Source organism: Ornithorhynchus anatinus, chromosome 1 (assembly GCF_004115215.2).
Source record: "Ornithorhynchus anatinus isolate Pmale09 chromosome 1, mOrnAna1.pri.v4, whole genome shotgun sequence".
Classification (NCBI taxonomy): Eukaryota; Metazoa; Chordata; class Mammalia; order Monotremata; family Ornithorhynchidae; genus Ornithorhynchus; species Ornithorhynchus anatinus.
In genome coordinates, this window is record NC_041728.1 from 52872244 (window position 1) to 52897638 (window position 25395).

General features: G+C 42.9%; 1 protein-coding gene across 4 annotated transcripts; it reads left to right on the forward strand.

Moving 5' to 3' along the window:
* The first annotated feature begins 144 nt into the window (after positions 1 to 144).
* Positions 145 to 24040, forward strand: CPSF2 (cleavage and polyadenylation specific factor 2). 4 transcript variants are annotated; one of them, XM_007660531.4, is made up of 17 exons: positions 145 to 311; positions 6517 to 6578; positions 6655 to 6705; positions 6799 to 6977; positions 9029 to 9188; positions 9276 to 9381; positions 10553 to 10682; positions 11257 to 11372; positions 11798 to 11985; positions 12740 to 13030; positions 14807 to 14907; positions 15485 to 15685; positions 17009 to 17161; positions 19453 to 19678; positions 20228 to 20527; positions 23090 to 23224; positions 23378 to 24040. In XM_007660531.4, the coding sequence occupies exons 4-17, from the start codon at positions 6829 to 6831 to the stop codon at positions 23468 to 23470; spliced, it is 2349 nt and encodes a 782-aa protein (XP_007658721.1). In that variant the 5' UTR covers positions 145 to 311; positions 6517 to 6578; positions 6655 to 6705; positions 6799 to 6828; the 3' UTR covers positions 23471 to 24040. The 4 variants fall into 4 exon arrangements, with proteins under 4 accessions (XP_007658721.1, XP_007658722.1, XP_001507374.1 ...); XM_007660532.4 differs by lacking the exon at positions 6655 to 6705; XM_001507324.6 differs by lacking the exons at positions 6517 to 6578; positions 6655 to 6705.
* The last annotated feature ends 1355 nt before the right edge of the window (positions 24041 to 25395 follow it).

Sequence of the window (25395 nt, forward strand, 5' to 3'; positions counted from 1 at the left end):
GAGCTTTCTTTTTAATCCTCCAAGAAGATGGAAGCCGGTGGGAAAACGATGTGTAGGCCCCGCAAGGCGGGAGGTTAACGCCCCGTTCTTCTGTTTCCCCCCCCGCCGAGGGCGATGGTAGCGCCCGCTGGGGCTCGCCTCCCCGGGTCGGGGGAAGATGGCGGCCGTCGCCGCGCTGGGCCCAGGACCGGCCGACCGTTGAGTGGGGCCGAGGGCGTCGTTCTTCCCCTCCTCTCGGGGCCGGGGTTGGACGGAGGGGTCGGAAGGGAGCGAGAGAGAAGAACGGGGAGCGGTGAGGGCCGCCCGACACGGTGGGTGAGGGCGGCGAGAGGCTTCGGCCTTCTGAGCCCGCGGGACACGCCGCACTTTCCTGCCATTTTTCCCGCCCCCCGACGGCGGCCTTTTCTTCCTTTCTCCCTTCGGCTCCAACCCCCGGACTCGATGAGGAGCACTCCAACAAGCGCTGGGGCAGATAATAATAATAATAGTCGTGTTTCTTAAGCGCTTAACTGTGCGCCAGGCCCTGTGTGAAGCGCTGGGGTACATAATAATGGTATTGGTTAAGCGCTTAACTGTGCACCAGGCACTGTATGAAGCGCTGGAGTGGATAATAATGTTAATAATGGTATTTGTTAAGCGCCAAACTGTGCGCCAGGCACTGTGTGAAGCGCTGGAGTGGATAATAATGTTAATATGGTATTTGTTAAGCGCCAAACTGTGCGCCAGGCACTGTGTGAAGCGCTGGGATACATAATAAGGGTATTTGTTAAGCGCTTAACTGTGCACCAGGCACTGTATGAAGCGCTGGAGTGGATAATAATGTTATTAATGGTATTTGTTAAGCGCCTAACTGTGCGCCAGGCACTGTATGAAGCACTGGGGTGAATAATAATATTAATAATGGTATTTGTTAAGCGCCAAACTGTGCGCCAGGCACTGTGTGAAGCGCTGGGGTAGATAGTAATACTAATAATGGTATTTGTTAAGCACTTAACTGTGCGCCAGCCACTGTGAAGCACTTGGGTGGATAATAATATTAATAATGGTATTTGTTAAACGCCTAACTGTGCGCCAGGCACTGTGTGAAGCGCTGGGGTAGATAATAATACTAATAATGGAATTTGTTAAGCGCTTAACTGTGCGCCAGGCACTGTATGAAGCGCTGGAGTGGATAATAATGTTAATAGTGGTATTTGTTAAGTGCCAAACTGTGCGCCAGGCACTGTATGAAGCGCTGGAGTGGATAATAATGTTAATAGTGGTATTTGTTAAGTGCCAAACTGTGCGCCAGGCACTGTATGAAGCGCTGGGGTAGATAATAATACTAATAATGGCATTTGTTAAGCGCCTAACTGTGCGCCAGGCACTGTATGAAGCACTGGGGTGGATAATATTAATAATGGTGTTTGTTAAGCGCCAAACTGTGCGCCAGGCACTGTGTGAAGCGCTGGGGTAGATAGTAATACTAATAATGGTATTTGTTAAGCGCTTAACTGTGCGCCGGCCACTGTATGAAGCGCTGGGGTGGATAATAATATTAATAATGGTATTTGTTAAGCGCCTAACTGTGCGCCAGCCACTGTGTGAAGCGCTGGGGTACATAATAATGGTATTTGTTAAGCACTTAACTGTGCGCCAGGCACTGTATTAAGCGCTGGGGTGGATAATATTAATAATGGTATTTGTTAAGCACCAAACTGTGCGCCAGGCACTGTATGAAGCGCTAGGGTAGATAATAATACTAATGCATTTGTTAAGCGCCTAACTGCGCCAGGCACTGTATGAAGCGCTGGGGTGGATAATAATATTAATAATGGTATTTGTTAAGCGCCTAACTGTGCCCCAGGCACCGTGTGAAGCGCTGGGGTAGATAATAATACTGATAATGGTATTTGTTAAGCGCTTAACTGTGCGCCAGGCACTGTATTAAGCGCTGGGATACATAATAATGGTATTTGTTAAGCACTTAACTGTGTGCCAAGCACTGTATGAAGCGCTGGGGTAGATAATTATAATGGTATTTGTTAAGCACTTACTATGTGCAAAGCTGGTGGGATACAAGGCAATCAGGTTGTCCCATATGGGGCTCACAGTCTTAGGAAAGAATATGGGCTTGGGAGTCAGAGGTCATGGGTTCTAATCATGCCTCCACCACTTGTCTGCTGGGTGACCTTGGGCACGTCGCTTAACTTCTTTGTGCCTCAGTTACCACATCTGTGAGATGGGGATTAAAAGTGTGAGCTCCACATGGGACAACCTGATTACCTTTATAATAATGTTGGTTGTTGTTAAGCGCTTACTATGTGCAGAGCACTGTTCTAAGCGCTGGGGAAGATAAAGGGTAATCAGGTTGTCCCATGTGAGGCTCACAGTTAATCCCCATTTTACAGATGAGGGAACTGAGGCACAGAGAAGTGAAGTGACTTGCCCACAGTCACACAGCAGACAAGTGGCAGAGCGGGGATTTGAACCCATGACCCCTGGCTCCCAAGCCCGGGCTCTTTCCACCGAGCCACGCTGCTTCTCTTTCCCAGCACTTAGAAGAGTGCTTGGCACATAGTAAGCACTTAACAAATACTGTTATTATTGATCCCCATTTTCCAGATGAGGTCACTGAGGCCCAGAGAGCTGAAGTGACCTGCCCACAGCTGACAAGTGGCGGAGCCAGGATTGGAACCCACGATCTCTGACTCCCAAACCCGGGCTCATTCTACTGAGCCACGCTGCTAATCAGGTTGGACACAGTCCCTGTCCCACGTGGGGCTCGCAGTCTCATCCCCCATTTTACAGATGAAGTAACCGTGGCCCAGAGAAGTGAAGTGACTTGCCCAAGGTCACACAGCAGAGAAGTGGCGGAGCCGGAATTGGAACCCATGACCTAACTTTCATTCATTCAATCACATTTATTGAGCGCTTTACTGTGTGCAGAGCACTGTACTAAGCACGTGGGAAGTACTTGGACTCCAAGGGGTTACCTACCCCTCCTTCCCAAGGAGTCTCCCTGGCCTCCCGACTGGCCTCTCGATTTGTTCCTCTTTGTTACCGTCGTCAAAATTCTTAATGTTTCTTAACATTCTTAACATCATGTTCTTAAGCCATTTGCGACGCACCGCTCTTTCTCGGGTACACAGCAGTATGGCTCACGAGGCCTTTACATTCATTCAATAGTATTTATTGAGCGCTTACTATGTGCAGAGCACTGTACTAAGCACTTGGAATGTACAATCAGAAACTATTGTGTGAAGCGGTGGGGTAGATAATAATATTAACAATGGTATTTCTTCAGCGCTTAACTGTGTGCTAGGCACTGTATTGAGCGCTGGGGTAGATAATAATACCATTATTCTCATTATCTACCCCACTGCTCTCCATTGCCTGCTTTTCTACAGTTTCGTGATGGGGCTGCCATGTCCACCTGAGCGTGTTCTTTCTCTGGCTCTCTCTCTCTCAAGCACTGACTATGTGCCAGGCACTTTTCTAAGCGCAGGGGTAGATACAAACTAGTCAGGTTGGACACAGGCCATGACCCACATGGGGCTCACAGTCTTCATCCCCGTTTTACGGATGAGGTTAACGGGCACAGAGAAGTTAAGTGACTTGTCCAAGATCACACGACAGACAAGTGGCGGAGTCAGGGTCAGAACTCAGAAGCAGTGTGGCTTAGTGGAAAGAGCACAGGCTTGGGAGTCAGAGGTTGTGGATTCTAATCCCGGCTCAGCTACCTGTCTGCTGTGTGACCTTGGACAAGCCACTTAACTTCTCTGTGCCTCAGTTACCTCATCTGGAAAATGGGGATAAAGACTGTGAGCCCCATGTGGGACAATTTGATTATCTTACATTATTACATTATTATTACCTTGTATCTACCCCAGTGCTAAGAACAGTGCTTGGCACATAGTAAGTGCTTAACAAATACCATAATTAAAGGAAAAACCTAAGGTCCTTCCGACTCCCAGCCCCATGCTCTATTCACTAGGTTACAAAGCCTGTGTGATCATGATCTCTCTGTCTCTCCGTCTCCCCCCTCCTCCTTCCCCCATCCCCTTGCTCGTTCTGCATCTCTTCTACTTTGCAGTCCCTAATTGTTGCCGTTAACTAAAATTTTTAAGACTTGTTTTTTGTTTAGATAGCTGGAAAGCTTTTCATTAGTGAGATCAAGGCAGATCATTTACCCAAGTGAAGGGCTTCTTTAGGTACGGGAGATTCAGTTGAAGACTCATCCATTGCCCTATGGCTGGTGGCACTTGTAATAGTATTTCTTCTTTTTAACTCCTTTTTATCTGATGATCCCCAAGTCATTTACAAGCAATACCCATTTCTCATCAGTGTCCTTTGAAGAAGGTGCCTAGTACAGTGCTTTGCGCTCAATAAATGTGATTGAAGGTGCCTTGTTAGGAACATCACCAAGCCATTTACAAGCATATCTCACCAGTGTTCTTTGAAAGAGGTGCCTTTTTAGTAACGTTGTGCTTATTTTGAGCACGGGCAGACTCGAGGAAGAGCTTCAGTAGTTTGTGGTGTCAAGGTGGGCAGAAGACCCCTTTGCCCATCAGGCAAAGAGAGAAGCCCTTGTCCTGACCCTGTGGCCCCAAATGAATACGGAAGGACAAGTAGAACTCAGTGGATACAGAGAGGACGTGAGCTCACTGGGTGTGAGAGATGCCCCCCATCGCCACCAGAATCTCAGCCAAATTCTGGAACTGGGCTGTAAACTCGTGGGCAGGGAACCTGTCCACCAATTCTGTGCTTAGTAAGTGCTCTCTGCACACAATAAGCGCTCAGTAAATATAATTGATTAATTGGAGGGAAAAAAGTACTAAGTTTTTCCCCAGAGCCTTCGGGCTGAACCATAACAATAATAATAATAATGGTATTCGGTAAGCACTTACTCCATGCCAGGCACTATTCTAAGCCCTGGGGTAGATACAAGGTAATCAGGTTGCACACAATCCTTGTCCCACATGGGACTCATTCATTCATTCATTCATTCATTCAATAGTATTTATTGAGCACTTACTATGTGCAGAGCACTGTACTAAGCGCTTGGAATGAACAAGTCGGCAACAGATAGAGACAGTCCCTGCCGTTTGATTGGCTTACAGTCTAATCGGGGGAGACGGAGAGACAAGAACAATGGCAATAAACAGAGTCAAGGGGAAGAACATCTCGTAAAAACAATGGCAACTAAATAGAATCAAGGCGATGTACATTTCATTAACAAAATAAATAGGGTAATGAAGACTCACAGTCTTCATCCCCATTTTACAGATGAGGTTAACTGAGACCCAGAGAAGTGAAGTGACTTGCCCAAGGTCACACAGCAGACAAATGGTGGAGCTGGGATTAGAACCCAGGACCTTCTGGCTCTCAGGCCTGTACTCTACCTTCTGCCTCTACTAGCCAGGGCCCCAGTCCATGTTTGACCTGCTGAGTGAGTGCTGCTGCTGCTGCTGCTCTCATTCATTCAGTTGTATTTATTGAGCACTTACTGTGTGCAAAGCACTGTACAAAGCACTTGGGAGAGTACAATACAACAATAAACAGACAATCCCTGCCCAAGATGAGCTTACAGTCTAGAGCTGCGGGAGACGGACATTAATATAAATAAATTAATTACAGATATCTACGTAAGTGCTGTGGGGTTGGGAGGAGGGAAAAACAAAGGGAGCAAGTCAGGGTGATGCAGAAGGGAGTGGGAGAAAAGGAAAAGGGGTGTAGTCAGGGAAGGCTTTTTGGAGGAGATGAGCCTTCAGTAGGGCTCTGAAGGGGGGGAGAGTAATTGTCAGATTTGAGGCAAGAGGGCATTCCAGGCCAGAGGCAGGATGTGGGCGAGGTATCAGCACCGTAATGCTGTCATAATGATAGCGGAGGATGACTGCCCCTGTTCTGGCCACACTGGCCAATCAGTCAGTTGTATTTATTGAGCACTTACTGTGTGCAGTGCACTTACTAAGCACTTGGGAGACAGACACATTATAACAATATAACAGACACATTTCCCCACCCACAGCGAGCTTACAGTCTAGAGGACGCAAGCTGGTCTCTTATGAGCAAGAGACTGTCTACAGTCTGCACACCTGGCCAAGCAAGTTCTGCAAAACTACAGGAGTGAGTTCTAGAGAGTGCTCCCTAGGTAGGCTGGAGGTGAAACAAGTCTCAGGCCTTGACCCTGGGGCCCCCTAGGAATGATGAACTCTATACTTGCTTCTGGGGCCAGGACAAGGGGACCACTAGCCCCACTTCTGGTCCCTGTCCAGCACCCACTGGTCGGAGTGAACTAGCCACAGGTGCCCGCACTACCCAAAAAACTTTTGGGGCCATGCAAATGGATAATTTTATAGAAGTAATTTTCCCCTTGGCCTTCCCCAGGGAATTGAATCTCTAGGGCCATTACTCTCCTACTGCAGATAGATGTGGCAAGAAATCCCCAGTTAGGTTTTTTGGTAAGCTATATCCCGGACACTATTAACATCGTCTGGGGGAGTTTATCAAATTTGTTTTAATTTTCCTTTTTAGATTGGGCTGCTATCAGAGTGGTTCTTCAAGTGCCTCTTTCAAGGGCTGAAATCAGCAAAGAGGTGTGTGTTCCTTTGAATTCATTTAGGAGTAGTTGAAATGAATGGGTAATAACTGTGTAAAAATGAATAATTTCAGGAAGCCTCAGGAAAGTTCCATTGGAATTATTACAACGTAAAAGGTGGTAGGGTACGTTAACTTGGATGTGTTTACTACCTTTATGAGTATCTTGTGTGTTTGTGATTTTACTTTTATTCATAGTAATATTTTCATTTCTGTTAGTTATTCTGATTGCTGACTCCGGGCAGAAAAATGACGTCTATCATCAAGCTAACAACGCTTTCCGGAGTGCAGGAGGAGTCTGCTCTGTGCTACCTGCTACAAGTAGATGAGTTTCGATTTTTACTGGACTGTGGCTGGGATGAGCACTTTTCCATGGATATTATAGATTCCCTTAAAAAGTAAGTGCTCAATGACCCCTTTTGTGTGTTCATGATAAATATTTGCACTTTTGCTGTATTGTGATTACTTTTATAAAACATAAAATCTCCACTATCACAAGGAAGAGATATTGAAGATCTATAAGAATTAATTTCATAGTACATATAGTTGAGGAGCTTCGTTTTCATCCAGTGTGCCCATTGAAGTAAATTCTATGTGTATAGACAATGGAACTCGGAGTAGACAGGCACCTCTCGGCTCACTGGAAAGAGCACGGGCTTTGGAGTGAGAGGTCATGGGTTCGAACCCGGCTCTGCCACTTGCCAGCTGTGTGACTTTGGGCAAGTCACTTAACTTCTCGGTGCCTCAGTTCCCTCATCTGTAAAATGGGGATTAAGACTGTGAGCCCCATGTGGGACAACCTGATTCCCCTGTGTCTACCCCAGCGCTTAGAACAGTGCTCGGCACATAGCGCTTAACAAATACCAACATTATCTCTCAAAACAAGTGAGGCCAGATCCACTGAAAACATAGAAAAACTAGAAGATGTGGGCTTAATCACACTGTGGGGTGGAGTAATTCAGAATCGAGGGCCTCCCTTCCCTCTCAGAAGCATCCTGCCCTGTTCTTCAAATTGTTTCTCTGCCACGTGTCAGCTGTGTGACTGTGGGCAAGTCACTTAACTTCTCAGTGCCTCAGTTACCTCATCTGTAAAATGGGGATTAAGACTGTGAGCCTCACGTGGGACAACCTGATTACCCTTTATCTTCCCCAGCGCTTAGAACAGTGCTCTGCATGTAGTAAGCGCTTAACAAATACCAACATTATTATTATATATGTCAAGCACTGTGTAGTATGCCAGTTTTAGACCTCTAGCCACCAACTCTTAAATTTTCCTTAGTACTAGGTGGAGGAGGAGGCTGTGGATAGTATGAGTAAGTCACATCCCTAGATGATATCCTAGAAAGGTGTTAGCCACACCTCTCAACATTCTTTCCCTCAAAATCTATACTAGAATTATTTAACAAGGAGCAAAAATTTGGTCTCTTTTCTCTGATCCTGCCAATTTTTTTTTTTTTTTTTTGAATATTAGTGTCTCAAAATGGAACAGCCAAGGAGAGCAAAGAAGAAAGATGGGGATAAACTAGATCATGAGACTTGAGTAGTGCAGGGTCGGTCCCACCTCAGAATCTTATATTTAGCCTAGCACATAGTAGACACTTAATAAATGCCATAATTAATCAAGAAAGTCAAAAATTGCTTCAGTTGTAGCTTTTGTTTTTCAGCATAGCCCTCCTGATGATATTCTTCCAATTGGACAGTCCTAGACAACTGTGTAAAAGAGTCTTATCGACCATTTGCCCCCAAAACATACATGAGCTACTGAAAGCTGGGTTGGAGAGCAGGCCCACAAAAATCCCAGTTTGATTAACTCTGCCATTGCTTATAGATAAAAGAAGCAGCGTGGTTCAGTGGAAAGAGCACGGGCTTGGGAGTCAGAGGTCATGAGTTCGAATCCCTCTCTGCCACTTGTCAGCTCTGTGACTGTGGGCGAGTCACTTAACTTCTCTGTGCCTCAGTTCCTCATCTGTAAAATGGGGATTAAGACTGTGAGCCTCACGTGGGATAACCTGATGACCCTGTATCTACCCCAGAGCTTAGAACAGTGCTCTGCACATAATAAGCGCTTAGCAAATACCAACATTATTATTATTATTATTATTATGATGATGGGCTCAGTGGAAAAGCAGAGCTGGCCTTTTCTTCCATTCTGGTCTATTCTTCTTCTGCTGCTTGCTTTGGGGGCATTTCACCCTGCCTTCAAGTTCTGATTAAGGAGGCTGCATAGGGAACTTCAATCTCAAGGGAAATTTTCATGTTCTATCAAGGAGCCTTCCTGCCATCAATCAAAAGGCAGTGCTATTTGGAGGGAAGGGGAAATTGATTCTTCTTTTCCTGCTCTACTGTCTAGGTTCTTGTTCCCACTAATGAAGAAATTGAAATAAAGTATAATACAGAATTTGTAGCTCTTAAAAAGTATCTCTGTTTTAATTTTGAATGTTTTTCCCAGGCATGTTCATCAGGTCGATGCAGTGCTACTCTCTCACCCAGATCCTCTCCATCTTGGGGCCCTCCCATATGCAGTTGGAAAGTTGGGTCTGAACTGCGCAATATACGCAACCATTCCGGTCTATAAAATGGGGCAGATGTTCATGTATGATCTTTATCAGGTAACCAAGTGATATTTTCTATTTCTTTAAATCATTGTGATCCTTCGTATGTGTAAGAACATTTTGTATATGCTTGTCTCTCTTTAGTCTCGACACAATACAGAAGATTTCACACTCTTTACACTGGATGATGTGGACGCAGCTTTTGATAAAATTCAGCAGCTGAAATTCTCGCAGATTGTGAATTTAAAAGGTAAAAACACACCACCCAAAACTGCCAGAGGCCTGATTGGATTTGGAATTTTTTGCACCATCAGGATTACTTGAAAGTAATTTAGGAGAGTTCATCAGGGAACTAACCGTCACATTATGAGAATTGCGAAGTTGATGCACTCTTTGGTTGATGGTCAACTTTGAGTTTTTCCCTAAATGTTTGAAGGCAGAAATATTTCCAGATGAGTATTGGTAAAATCAGTACTGTACCCAGTCCACTATCGACAACCAAATATTGGTTTCACAGTGCTGCACCGGAATCCTGGTGCTAGGAAATTCAGGCGGCCTCTGCAGAAAAATAAGTCAATCGAATATCTACGCACCTTTCATTCATTCATTCATTCGATTGTATTTATGGAGCGCTTACTATTTGCAGAGCACTGTATTAAGAGCTTGAAATGTACAATTCGGCAACAGATAGAGACAATCCCTGCCCGATAACGGGCTCACAGTGTAAACGGGGGAGACAGCAAAACAGAACAAAACAAGTAGTTTGGCGAGCACCTTCAGAGATGGTTAGTTCTTAGTGCTTAGAGCTAGTCCAGTTCTAGTTTTCGGCTGTCATCCTTGTCTCTTGCCGCTGTCCTGGTTTTATCGCCATCTTGCCTGAATCATGCGCTCAAGTTGTTGAAGCCGGGGCGAACAGCTCACCCATCCTGGGGTGAGGTAGCTCAAGCAAAGAGGTTTTGCCTCTGATGTGTTTTGGAAAATTTCAACACTGATATCTCAGGATCATCAGGGTTTACAGTGCTCGATTTATAGTGGGGCTGATAAATTCATTCATTCATTCAATAGTATTTATTGAGCGCTTACTATGTGCAGAGCACTGTACTAAGCGCTTGGGATGAACAAGTCGGCAACAGATAGAGACAGTCCCTGCCGTTTGACGGGCTTACAGTCTAATAGGGGGAGACAGACAGACAAGAACAATGGCACTGAACAGCGTCAAGGGGAAGAACATCTCGTAAAAACAATGGCAACTAAATAGAATCAAGGCGATGTACAATTGATTGTCAGTTGCAGATTTGTCTATTCATTACAGCTGGCCGAATGAACGGGCGGAACTTTGAAAAATTTTGTTCTGTCTCCTCAAAATCCTGATTTATATTGGTACACTATCTGAAAGTCAATGTCTTGTTATTTACATATAGGCAAAGGACATGGTTTGTCAATCACACCTCTGCCTGCTGGTCACATGATCGGTGGGACCATATGGAAAATTGTCAAAGATGGCGAAGAAGAAATCGTTTATGCTGTTGACTTTAACCACAAGAGGGAGATGTACGTATAGCAAAGGGTGTGTTTCAAAAGAGCCAAGTTTGTGATGGTGGAGTTGAAAGGAAGTTATATGAACAGGGGTACTCCAGTTCTTTCCTCAGATTTCTGAGTCCTGATTCATGCTAAAACATTAAATGTCTATTGTCTCCGCATAAAGGAAACTTAATTATTTTATGATGATGGGTTTAGTGGGTCTGAAAACCTGTTTCCTCCCTATAAGGACACGACGAAGTTAAGGCTTAAAAAAGAGGAAGTTCTGGTTCAGAAAATGAAAGTTTAACCAGCTAATCTTTTCAGCACTGAGGACTTGTGGCACTTAAGTCATTCGACGGCATTCTTGCAATATTCATTTCAGCATTCCTAGAGATTTTTTTAACACATTTCTGAGCATATGCTGTTTTGGGATACTGTTTTCTGGCACAAGTTCATATCTCCTGGGTAGTTCTAAAAAAGTTGTTTCAATTAATGAGAAATTACATTAGCTGGGATTGCAGTGTCAGTTTTTTGTTTTATTAGTTTTATCCTGTGGTGTCCCCTCTTCAGTCAAACTTCTAAATAAATGTTTTTTAAATTGCAGTCACTTAAATGGATGTTCCCTGGAAATGCTAAGCAGACCTTCACTGCTTATCACAGATTCCTTTAATGCTACTTATGTGCAGCCTAGAAGAAAGCAAAGAGATGAACAGCTTCTGAGTATGTGTTTTATCATGTCCTATTTAAAGAAATAGCAGAAAAGGATGGTGCTGTAAAGTGTTTGTCCTCGTATACTGTTTTCACTTAACACTCACTCTTGGAGATTGACTGACAAAGAAAAAAATTGATTTATGTACTTTTCTTCACTAGTTTTAAAGTCAGCTTTCTAAAAGAAAAACCGGTTCACATGCACACTTTCTAGTATACACGTAAGACACCAAAAACCAAGAGATGTGGTGTGTTATTACCTCAGTTTAGATTTGCTATCCCAGCCAAATCTTTTCTTTTGAAATGACCCCATAGTTTCTGATTTGGCCCAGTAGCTATGAATACAGTTCACTGGGGTAGGGGATTGAATTCTCTCTCTCACTATGAATCCAAGTGCTCACGCCCACTCTCTAAACATTTTTTATTGTGTTTTTTAGCAAATGTCTTGGAAACCCTGCGAGGTGATGGGAATGTGTTAATAGCAGTGGACACAGCAGGCAGAGTTTTGGAACTGGCCCAACTTCTTGATCAGATTTGGAGAACTAAAGATGCAGGATTAGGCGTTTACTCATTAGCACTCCTGAATAACGTCAGTTACAATGTAGTGGAGTTCTCTAAATCCCAGGTTTGTTTTAAGGGTGCCTATGAACCAGAGGGAATTGACAGCAATCACTTTTGTGTTTCTTTTCTTACCACTCATTAGACTTAGATTAGCCTGCCAGAAAATGTCTTTCATCTTGTTCTGAGCAGTACCAAACTATACCATGTTTGGAATTTCATTTCAGTTTGATGGTGCCGGGAGTGGGTCTACCAACTCTGTTTTGTACTCTTCCGGGCACTTAGTAGAGTGCTCTGCACACAGTAAGCTCTCAGTAAATGCCATTGATTGATGCTCTTATTAGCTTGGTTCACCCTCACTTTTTAGGTCACTCCTAATCTAATTTTTTTCCCTCGGTTTGAATATGAAAAATGAGTTTCGATTCCTTCTTTCTTGAAGGAGGCAGACCATTTAGAATAGCAAATGGTGACAGTGCAGTTATTTGAAACGTAATACCAAAACTGGGTGCGTTCAGCTGTGAAAGCTTTAATCGGGGTTGGGGTTAGAACTTGGGTGACCCAGGGCGATCCTTCAGGGGGTGAACCCGCCAAGGTGCTGCCGTTCCCAGAGGGAGAAGGGAGACCGGAAAGGGCAGGTCTTTAAAACCGGCTGCCTTGACCCACTGCCTAGCCTACTGCTTCCAAATTCAGCTTGGTCGATAATGTGGCAAGACAGAGACTTTAAGCAATAGGTTTCCCGAAAAGTATGCTACTTCCTTTCCCCGCAGCTCCTTAAATCATATACTTTCTGACCTACTTTTTTTAAATTTTTTTTCTGCTAGGTGGAATGGATGAGTGACAAACTGATGAGGTGTTTCGAAGACAAAAGAAATAATCCATTTCAATTCCGCCACCTCTCTTTATGTCATGGTCTTTCTGATTTGGCTCGAGTGCCCAGCCCCAAAGTTGTTCTCGCTAGTCAGCCCGACTTGGAATGTGGGTTTTCAAGAGATCTCTTTATTCAGTGGTGCCAGGACCCTAAAAACTCCATCATCTTGACTTATAGAACCACCCCTGGGACGTTAGCGCGTTTCCTGATCGATAACCCTTCCGAAAAAATTACAGAAATAGAGGTAACATTTTAACAAGTATTTTAAACACATTTTAAAACATTTAAAAACATTTTAACAAGCGTTTTAAAACACATATTTTAGACGCTAGCAGTTGTGCCAAAAGAAGACCTGAAAAACCCATTTTTGTTTTGATGGGGATTGGCAGGATTTGCAGCTTGCAACGAAAATGCATAATGGGATTTTAAATAATTTGAGTGAACGCTTCTGAGTAAGATAAAATTCATTTTCTTGACGGTTAGTCCTAAGAAACCCCCCAACACCTCAAATTTAACATGCCTATAGCAGAAATCCTTACCTTCCCATCCAAATCCTGTCCCCCCTGTGACTTTCCCATCACTACAGATGATACTCCACGCTCCTGATCTCACAAGCCCCGTAACCTTGGCGGTTATCCTCGACTCATCTCTCTCATTCAACCGCATATTCAATCTATCACCAGATCCTGTTGGTTCAACCTTTAAAACACTTCTAGACAGTGAGCTTGTTGTAGGCAGTACAGTACTAAGCTTTTAGTACACTGTTCTACACTCATAGTAAGTGCTCAATAAATACGATTGAATATTTTACTCTCCCAAGCGCTCAATACAGTGCTTTGCACACAGTAAGCACTCATTGATTGAATGAATGAATCACTAAAGTCTGCCCTTTCCATCCAAACTGCTACCACGTTAATCCAAGCAGTAGTCCTATCCCGCCTTGATTACTGTATCAGCGTCCTTACTGACCTCCCAGCCTCCTTTGTCTCCCCAATCCAGTCCACGTTTCACTCTACTGCCCGGGTCATTTTTCTATAAAAACCTTCAGTCTGTGCTTCCCCACTCATCAATAATAATGTTGGTATTTGCTAAGCGCTTACTATGTGCTGAGCACTGTTCTAAGCGCTGGGGTAGATACAAGGTCAGCAGGTTGTCCCACGTGAGGCTCACAGTCTTCATCCCCATTTTAAAGATGAGGGAACTGAGGCACCGAGAAGTTAAGTGACTTACCCAAAGTCACACAGTTGACCAGTGGCGGAGCCGGGATTAGAACCCAAGACCTCTGACTCCTAAGCCTGTGCTCTTTCCACTGAGCCACTCTGCTCCTCAAGCACCTCCAATGGTTGCCCTTCCACCTCCACATCCAAAAGATGCTCCTTACCGTCGGCTTTAAACCAGTCAAACACCTTGCCCTCTCATCCCATACATGGCTGCTCTCCTACTACAACCCAGCTTGCACACTTCACTCCTCTAATGCCAACCTACTCACTGTACCTCTACCTTGTCTATCTCATCTCTGACCTCTCAACTACACACTGCCTCTGGCCAGGAATATCTTTGCTCTTTACATCTGACATGATCACCCTCCCCACCTTCAAAACCTTATAAAAAGCCCATTTCCTCTAAGAGGCCTTCCCTGACTATGCCCTCATTTCCTCTCCTCCCACTGCCTTCTACATCCCCCTTGCACTTGGATCTATACCCTTTTTTCACCCCTCCCTCGATCCCACGGCACTTATGAGCATATCCATAATGTATATATAGTAACTTCTGTCACCCTCTCTAGACCTTAAACTAGTTGTGGGCAGGGAATGTGTCTACCCACTCTGTTTTACTGTATTCTCCCAAGTGCTTAGTACAGTACTCTGCAAACAATAAGCACTCAAATAATACGATTGATTGATAATGCAAGTTTTCTTGTAAGTTCTTTATAGGAACAGGGCATTATAGGAGAATTAACTAGTTCGTGTTCTTTAAAAATGGAAATTTAAAATTTCTTTTTCTCTGTTTTCTCTCCTAGCTGCGAAAACGTGTGAAACTTGAAGGAAAAGAACTTGAAGAATATTTAGAAAAGGAAAAACTGAAGAAGGAAGCTGCCAAAAAGTTAGAACAGTCAAAAGAGTAAGTGTCTTAAAGGTGTAACGGATACTTCTTTAAGAGATCATGTAGGGAGTCTGGAAAAAGAATCTTCTTTCAGGGGGTTAAAATCAGTTATGCAGCGGACTTTGCTTCTTGTCTGAATTGATGATTCTTAAAGTATGGTGCATTCTTCTGTGCCCCTCTAGACTGTAAGGGTGTTGTGGGCAGAGAATGTGTCTGTTAATTGTTGTACTCTCTCAAGTGTTCAGTACAGTGCTCTGTACCTAGTAAGTGCTCAATAAATATGATTAAATGAATGAAAGAAATGAATGTTTTCATTATAAAATTTTTATAGAATGTTATTGAGGAATTTAGGTAATGCTTTTCCCCATTTCATCATATCCTACCTTGACTACTCCATCAGCCTCCTTGTTGGCCTCCAGCCTCTCCGGTCTATATTTCACTGTGCCTCCCTGATCATTTTTCTAAAAAATCATTCTACGCACATCAATTTCATAAGTAAGCAATAGCATAATACTGTAATTGGAATTTAAAAATCAAAATTATGAGTCTAATTAGGGCATTAAAATCTCACATGTATTTTGCTTTGACATCTTAGAGCAGATATAGATTCAAGTGATGAGAGTGATGTTGAAGAGGATATAGACCAGCCATCTGCACATAAAACTAAGCATGACCTGATGATGAAAGGCGAAGGTAGCCGGAAAGGCAGTTTCTTTAAACAGGCTAAGAAGTCTTACCCTATGTTTCCAGCCCCAGAAGAAAGAATTAAGTGGGATGAATATGGAGAGATCATTAAGTATGTGAGCCAAGTCAAGCTTTTTTTTATTAATGTGTATATTTAAAGAATTGAGAAAAATCATAATTGTTCGGTGAACTTCCTTTTTACATTTATGTAATACTTTACGTGTTTCTGAATTCTACAACTTGTAAAGAAAGATTTGGAAAGTGTTCTTAGAAAATCCATCAAGGTGATCAGAATATTGAGGTTGAAGAAAAGGCTAAAGGAATTTGGTGAAGTAGACAGAAGGCAGGGCAGTATCCAGTAGTTTCCTAGTACAGTGCTCTGCACACAGGAAGTGCTCAATGAATACCACTGATGATGATGATGATGATGATGATAGGTGAAGCTGTGTAAATCTTTACAAACAGAATAAATCCCTGTTTGTCTTTAGACTAGTTTTGCTAATAGCTGACTGATGATGATGATGATGATGATGATGATGAGAAGTAAAGCTCTGTAAATCTTTACAAATAGAATAAATCCCTGTTTGTCTTTAGACTGGTTTTGCTAATAGCCCATCTAAGGGAATCTCTTGAAAGTCCTTCTCTCCCTGTAGTGATGGTCCTCAGTGACCATATCCGAAAAGCGTCGGCATATATTTTGAAATGACTTGAAATGAAAAGAAAAATTCTAGGTGTTGCCCAAATGTTCACGAGGTAAACCTTAACATAAACTGAGACGGAGCTGGGCAGGAAGGATTAACATTTTCCAAAACCAAATACCACTAGACCTACCTTCTAGCTCACCACTTTATTCCCTGATATCGATATCCCGCCTAATTGACAGGTAGCATTTTGGACTTTTCCAGTCTCAGCCCTGTCTGCTGCCTCTCTTTGAGAACCTCAGGGAAACCTCAGAGTTCACACTGTCTAACTACAGAGGAAAAGGCAAATCACAGTTATCATACCATTGGTCCATGGTTGCCAGCAAGATCAATACCCCAGCTAATCAGGAGGCCCATACAAGGACCATTTTATAGCAAATACTACACTGATTGTTCCAACAGGCTGAATTGTGACAAAAAGGAGTTGTATCAAAAACTATTAGTGGCAAATTCACTGAATGTTAAGCTATCTTGAAATATTGGGTCATTAACTCATTTTTGTCCACCTGTTAAATCTGACCTGTGGCTCTGCCTTTGGTAGACTCTCTCAGAAAGCATGAAAATTTTAAGTGAGACTCTTAATATTATATCAGCAGTCATATCACATTTATTTATAAGAAGCTTAAAGCTGGTTGAATTTTAAGAGAAAGCAGATAGTTGCCAGTGTTGCCACAAGGTAGTAATTTAATATGTAATGGTTATTAATAATAGTAACAACTGACTTCATTGCCTAGGCCTGAGGATTTCCTGGTTCCTGAACTTCAAGCAGCAGAAGAAGAAAAGAGCAAACTGGAATCTGGCCTGACAAATGGAGATGAACCTATGGATCAAGATTTATCTGATGTTCCTACTAAATGTATTTCTACAACAGAGTCCTTAGAAATAAAGTAAGTGCTTAGGCTGCATTTTGACCAAGGTGTGTGAGGGTAAAACTAAGCATTTGAGGTATGTAATCTGCATGGAGTGATGTTAATTCAGTAAAAGTGAAACTTTTCAGGTTGCTGAAAATTTTAAGTTCTTTAGTATTACTGAAGAATTATTTCTCATATTTCACTTCATTCTATAGATGCATTCTGAAGGCCAAAGAAACTGTATTGGGAATGATTAAAATCCTGGCTGTCAATGCCTAGTCAGAGGTGTGAGAAAGATCCTTATATATAATGAATCGTATTAACAGTAGTGTTTGTTAGGCCCTACACTAAGCAGTACAGTAAATTCAAATTCCCTTTTGCCCTTCAAGCAGGCATTTCCATGTAAGTATTAACCCAAAAGGAGTGTGATGCCCTTTCAAAAAGTAATTTATTTTGATCAGAACATTGCATATGTGCCCGCGCCAAGAAAGTCATTGGCAAGATGAAAGAAATGAAGATTCCACCTGCTTTAAAATGCTAATATAACCTGACTCAAGCAAGCTAGCAAAAGGGGTTTTGGGAACAGTGGCAATTTAATCCAGTAGTCCTGTTGAAGCCGGTTTGACTCAGGCAGTTAAGGCAGAAAGTACATGGGTCTGCTTCCCAATTTTCCTGGAAGACTGCACAATTGCGGGTGCTTTATATCCAGTGGTTTTAAAGCACTGTCACCTTTCCCCCTCCTACCTCACCTTGCTACTCTCCTGCTATAACCATTCCGCATTCGTCACTCTTGTAATGCTAGCCTTTTTACTCTACCTCGATCTCACCTATCCCCTCGCCCACATCTTGCCTCTGGCCTAGAACACCTTCCCTCCTCATATCTGACAGACAATTACTCTCCCAACCTTCAAAGCCTTATTGAAGGCACATCTCCAAAAGGCCTTCCTTGACTAAGCCTTCTTTTCCTTTTCTTCAACTCGCCCTGACTTGCTCCCTTTATTTATCCCCCCTCCCAGCCCCTTACTTATGTACACATCTGTAATTTATGCTGATTTGTGTTTCCCCCTGTAGACTGTAAGCCCGTTGTGAGTATGGAATGTGTCTGTTATATTGTACTCTCCCAAGCTCTTACTACAATGCTCTGAAAACAGTAAGCACCAAATAAGGACGGTTGACTGACTGACTGACAGTACCCCTACCATCCCTGGTATGGCTGAACTCTGGAAGCTGCCTTGGAGCTACTAGAGTCATCAGTGGGGTAGGAGGATAGAAAAGCGGTGGGAAAGACAGGTATAGTGCTTGTCAGTCAATCAGTGATTATTTGAACACTTCCTGTCTGCAGAGCACAGTACTAAGCACATGGGAAAGTATAGTGCAACAGAATTGGTAGACATGATCCTGCCCATAAAGCTTACGGTCTACAGTCATTCAGGGAGTTCTGACAGGTTCAAAAGTGGGACTGTTGTATGATTCCACAGACTCATTTGTTTCCATCGCTTGGTGTGCTAACAGTACGTGCTTAAATGAGGCATTCGCTGAGTTAAATTGCTCACCTTTTGAAAGAGGTTTGATCCTTTGTACTACCTATGGTCCAACTTAGTAAAATAATGTAGTAATGCTGTTGAGTACGTAATGCAGCTAAGACCTGTGAAATAATAATGGTGGTATTAGTTAAGCACTTACTATGTATCATTCACTGTTAAGCTCTGGGGAAGGTACAGGTAATCAGGTCAGACGCAGCCCCTGTCCCACACAGCGTTCACAATCTAAATAGAAAGAAGAAAAAGTATTGAATCCTCATGTAAAAGATGAGGTAACTAAAGCACAGAGAGGTTAAGTGACTTGCTAAAGGTCACACAGCAGGCACATAGCAAAGCCGAGATTAGACCCAGGTCCTCTGATTCCCAAGCCTGTGCTCTTTCCACTAGGCCATGCTGCTCCTACATACATATGCAAAATGCATATTCTGTTATTATTTTTACCCTTTTTTACATCTTGGATCCTATAAATATCTTCATGAGAGTAAAAATCCTGAATCATAACTTTGAAATTTAAAAAATTTAACAACTTTTGCCAGTTATGGGGATTGCTCAAATATGTTCTTTTGTGTTTGTGTGCTTTACTGAACTTATAGTGTATATAGAACTCAAATTTGAGCCTTGATTTTTTTTTTTTGCCACTTTCCATAAACAAAATCACTGCTGTGTTCAATTATGAATGTTTTGCTTACGTATCTGTAATTCTTAGGAACATACTTAAACGTAATCCAAGTCAAGGAAAAATTGATATTAGGTGGAAGTAAACATCACTAATATGTGTATTAACAGGGCCAGGGTTACCTACATAGACTATGAAGGACGTTCTGATGGCGACTCCATTAAAAAAATCATTAATCAGATGAAGCCACGACAGTTGATCATTGTTCATGGGCCTCCAGAGGCTAGTCAAGACCTTGCAGAGTGTTGCCGGGCTTTTGGAGGGAAGGATATAAAAGTGTATATGCCAAAACTGCACGAGACAGTAGATGCCACAAGTGAAACTCACATCTACCAGGTAAATTGAAATTTACCTATTGTCTGAGTGATGTAGAAGGGCTGGTGGGGGGCATATAAGGTCAGACAGAGTTCTGAAGCCATTTGCCTTGGTTTTTATTGAGGAGGAGAATGAGGTTAGTTGGGTAGTTTTTTGAAATCTTTTACTTTAGGTTTGGTATGAGTGAGTGCCTGTGTATGTGGATTTTTGGGGAAGGGGCCAGGGAAGCAGAGTACAAAGAGAGCTAACTAAAATCCTTTTGCAGCGTGTCCTAGTGCTGCTGTGACACAATTCCCAGTGATATTTCTTGGCAAGGAAATGGCATCGTGGGTGTGGGTGTTAGCTCAACTGAAAAGGATGGAAAAATGTTAGCGTTCACCATTGCTTATCAAAATAAACTGCCGAACAGCCTTAAAAGAACCCTGTCGCAAATTTCAAACTGTTTATAAACTCTGAATTTTATGCAATACAATTCACGTTTGGCTTGTTTTGCTACATCGTCGTGCTTGGCTTGCCTTGCCTTTATTTCCTGTCTCATTTTTCACTCCAATGTATTGTGGACATTTTTAGGTCAGGCTAAAAGATTCATTGGTCAGCTCCCTTCAGTTCTGTAAAGCAAAAGACGCTGAATTGGCCTGGATAGATGGTGTCTTAGACATGCGGGTGTCTAAAGTGGACACAGGAGTTATTTTAGAAGAAGGAGAACTGAAGGATGATGGAGAAGAGTCAGAAATGCAAGTGGACCCTCCTTCAGACTCCAGCACCTTAGCCCAACAGAAGGCAATGAAGAGCCTGTTTGGTGATGACGATAAAGAAACGGGTGAAGAGAGTGAGATCATTCCCACTTTGGAGCCATTGCCCCCACATGAGGTAGAAAGCTTCTACTTTTATTTCCTTTTCTTCCTTTTTCCCCCATTTATCAGCTCTTTTTTACTGTTAATAGGAGTGGTTGCATAAAACGTAGTAATAGTAACAGTGCTTGAGAAAGTATAACAGAATCACGAGACATCCTCTGCTTACTCTCTAATAGGGAGCTTACTCTCTAATAGGGGAGGCAGACTTTAATTTATTTACAGATAGGGTAAGAAGAGTAAATAGTTGATGGTACAGTTGATTAGGCATATAAACACAGATGCTAATGAAGTGGTTGAGAGTTCATCTGGGAAGACTTGGTGAGATTTTAGGAGGGCTTTGAATGTGAGGAAAACTGCGTCTACCACATTAGGTGTAAGGGAGCGGTTCTGGCCGGGGAACAGCCTGAGTGAGGGGGTGCTGGTGGGAGAGTCATTCATTCAATCGTATTTATCAAGCGCTTACTGTGTGCCGCGCACTGTGCTAAGGGTTTGGGAGAAAACAATGAGTCGAGGTCCAGTTAGAAGCTTTACTTGGGGGGAGTGAAGAGAGTGAGCTGAAGGGAGTGTGACTGAAGGGAGCTAATATGAAGTATTAGCCTAGTGGAATAGGCCTAGTCCAGTGGAGCAAGAGAACTGGATTCTCATCCCAGCTCTGACTGTAGCCTGCTGCGTGACCATGAGGGAATCACTTCTCTGCACCTCTGTTTCTTCATCTGTAAAATGGAGATAAAATACCTGTTCTCCCTCCCTCTTAAACCATATGTCTTGCATGGCACAGGGACTGGGTCCAATCTGATAGCTTCAGAGTGCTTAACACAGTGCTTGAATAAATGCCATCATCCTCCTCGTTATTATGTGGGATGGGAAGGGTTGTTGTAGTAGAGAGTATTATTAGTTATTAAACGTTAATTTGGGCAGAGCACTCTAGTAAGTGCTGGGAAAGACCACACAGGTGAGAATTAAATGCAATCCCTGTCCTTCATGGGACTCACAGTATAGAAGTTTGAGGGGAGCGAGGGGAGCAAGGATTGGAGACAGACACATCAGGAGTGACGAAACATTAAAACGCAATAAAAGCAAACAGGCAAAATAGGCTCAAAGTTTCAGCAGCGATGGAGGAGTTGATTTCAAATTCCTGAGGAGTTTTTGCATGTTGCACTAGATGTGGGAAGCCAGACAGAGGGATTGGAGGAAAGGGGAGACGTGTGATGAGGGACCCTTCAAGAAAATGATATGTGCAGCAGTGTAAAGTCCGGATGGGAGCCGGGCAGAGGCTGGAGTGAGGGAGTCCATTGAGAGACTGACCGAATAGTCTAGCTGCGGTATGACCAGGGCTTGGACCAGGCTGGGTCAAGAAAGGAGTGAGAACTAACAGGAAAGAGTCACATAGGCCGGGGTTACAAATGGCCGGTTTAGGAAAAGGGACCACACCCCAAGATTGTGAGTTCACTGCAAAGCCTCTTGGAGGTTTCAGCTAGTTCTGATATTTGTGCTAAAGCTATAGGCTTAAACGTGGAAAGGTTGTCAAGGTACTCTTAACATTTCCACGTGAACTCTTTGTTCCCGAAATCCATTACAACATATTGACCACCCTTTTCGTTTCATTACCATTCTGTCTGGCCTAAGATATTTATTTAACTGGGGGGGAGAAAATGCACATTACGAATGGCTCATTGGTTCAAGCATAAAGTTTCAGCTATGCTGAACTGCTTACTAATGCTCCACTGGACTCACTAGTCCAACCACTTGGTGAGAATGGAACCTGGAAGGCATGAGACATTTCTAGTCGATGGTGGCATTTTGAGCAGGAAAGTGCCCTCTGCCTCTCGTTCCCTGACCAAACTGCTGATGATACTCTTTGGCGAGTAAGAGACGGCATCATCAATGGTATTTATTGAGCGCTTACCGTGTACAGGGCACTATATTAAGTACTGGACTACTTATACTATGACAGTAGAATGGCAGATATGTTCTCTGTCCACGAGCTTATATTCTTGCTCACGTATTAGAATCTAAACTTGTTACAATCAGGGACCGTGTCTGCTAATCCTGTTGGATTGTGCTATGCCAAGCACTTAGTAATGCTCAGTACGTAGTAACTGCCCAGTATTTAAAAGCTCATCAATGTATTGATTCTGGAGTTGAGGCACTGACGCTGCACATCTCCTGGCAGATTTAAGCGGTTAGTACAGTGCCTTGCACACAGTAAGCATTCAGTAAATGCGATTGAATGAATGAATGAATGAATGAATGAAGGCGTGACTAATAAAATTGATTGGAAGCACTTGGAGAATACTAGTATATTGGTGACTGGGGGAAACTGGAGAGGCAGTTGGGGTGAGGGCTGGATTCAGGAGGAAGGGGACAGAAAAGACACTAGGAGTAGAGAGGTAGCCTAGTGGGATTTATAGCATATTTTTTACTTACCTATAGGGCTAAGCTGTTTTGTCAGAAGTGGTTCTGAAATGGAACCCAGCCAGTTCAGTAAAAGTATCCCAAGAGAAACCATTCAGGACACTGCTACTTTGTGGGGTAAACCTCTATCGTCTCTTATTTTTTTTATTTTTACCTTCGTAAGGTTCCTGGGCATCAGTCGGTATTTATGAATGAGCCAAGACTGTCTGATTTTAAACAAGTTCTTTTACGAGAAGGAATTCAAGCTGAATTTGTAGGAGGTGTGCTTGTTTGCAACAATCTAGTAGCCGTTCGGAGGGTGAGTGTGGTCTTCGTACATTTAAAAGCTTATGGTATTTGGGGTTTTTGCAAAATGTGTGTGTGTGATTTTATCCACATACATTTCTTTCCTCTTGAACAGGTAATGAAACTTTTTTTTCCCTTTTTGTCTTCTTCTCTCCCCTCTGTGTAGACTGAAACTGGACGAATTGGATTGGAAGGCTGTCTCTGTCAAGACTTTTATAGAATAAGAGACCTTTTATATGAACAATATGCCATTGTGTAAAGGATGTATCATGTGTGGTCAAGCGAAGCACTTTGACCTCTTGAGGACTCAGACCAGATTTTAAATGCATTTGCTTTTTGTATCTTTACAACTTGTACAGCGAGAAATCCCCAGGAAAATTGCATGTATCCAATCCAACGGACTATTTAAAAACCAATAAATAACGGAGACCAGTTTATTTAAATCTTCTGGAACATTCCTCTCCTTTTGGCTTTCAAACTGTGAGTATGAGATCTAGGCCTAGCATTTGAGGCAGTTGGTTTACTTTATAAACCTCTCTGTATAAAAATGCAACTTCTTAAGCCAGTTATCGAGCTAGGAAAGGCACATTTGAGTGCATAAAAACTATTTTTTCTAAGAGTATGAAAAAATCAATTACTAATGTTTGAGAAATGATATTAATACTTCTGACTTTTGGGATGGTTAGGAATTATTCTAAAACTCCAGAAGTAACTTTGTTTTGGAAAAAAAAAGGACTGTTATGGGTTATTGAAGATTAAAAACTTGCTACTGTGTATGCACTGTAACTTTTCCTCAGAACTCTTAAAATACATTCATGTTCACATCCCATCTCTGCTGTTCTTTTGATTCAGAGTGATTCAGCATACAATATGAGGTATTAGGTTTTGCTTTTTTTCACTTCCTCTTTCTGTCTAAACTCTTGATAATGCTACCATCAGATTGTAGTTTTGCTGTGATTGTGAATAGTTTCAAAGAGCTGGTTATATGGGTTCAATATCTTAAAAATTGGCCCTGCCCACATTTTGAGCATTATGATGGATTAATCATCACTTCATTTCAGGAGCTCCAATTTTAGGGTTTTGGTGTTCCATAAAAACAAAAGTTGTCAAGCAGAGTTTAATTTTAAGTAATGCAATTTTGTTAATGAAACTGTTTTCATTTAGGGGTCCCTTTGGGGCTTCTTGCTTCTGGAAGTGTGTAGCAATGTCCCTTCATTTTATTGATGCACAGTAGTAAATTGGAGGAGCATGTCTTTTTCCAGATACCTTGGTTTGTGTGGGCTAGGTACAGAGAACCCAAAAATAAGAGGACTTCCATAATTCACATTAAACTACATTGCACGGGGGCAGTTTCGTGGCACAGGTGCGTAGTCGCATAATGATCTTAGAAGGCCCTGAACAAGAGCATCACTGGAATGTACACCCACTCTTGCAGCCTAGAGGGAAAATTGCTCAGGACCCACCTTAACCTCCCGAACCGCTCCTGCGCTTCCGAGACTCTGAGCATGGCAGCAGCCCTGGTTTACACCCCCTTCCAGTCTATAATTTTGCTCTCTAACCACCTATCAGCCAACTCCTTAGTGTGAAAGCAGCATTGGAAAAGAGGATACCTTGAAGCTGCACAAGCTAGTCCCCAGGTGCTAAAATGGTAAAACAGGAGCAGGAACATCGAAGACCTGACACATCCAGGTAATTTCCTCAAGGCAGGCAGTCAAGACAGATCATTCAGGTGTCAAAAAAAGCCACTTGGATTCATTGGGTGCCTTGACACCTCTTTCTGTGCTGGGCATACACACAATCTGTTCGAGTTCTTAGCCTCCTGACATGTGCCTTTTTGGTTTCCCAAAACCACCCCAGAAAAAGCCCTCAAATGAACTCACGTTCGTTCTAGTTCCCCTTCCCAGTCACAGAGGTGGAAGCAGGCTTGGGCCGTGCAGATCAGTGGTATTGGTTTGTGATTCTTCTACTTCCTCAGGAATCCCTAGGTCCCCAAAGTGTGTGGGCCTAGAACATCCATCGTGCCCTTTCACCTTTTCACGTTGAGCCATTTACATGTTGAACTATTGAGACTCAGTGACTTTGCCCCCACCTATTTTACCTTTCTGATCCCCTCCTGCAACCCAACTCTTTCCACCTTCAAAACCCTATTGAAAGTACATCTCCCTTAAGAGGCCTTACCTGACT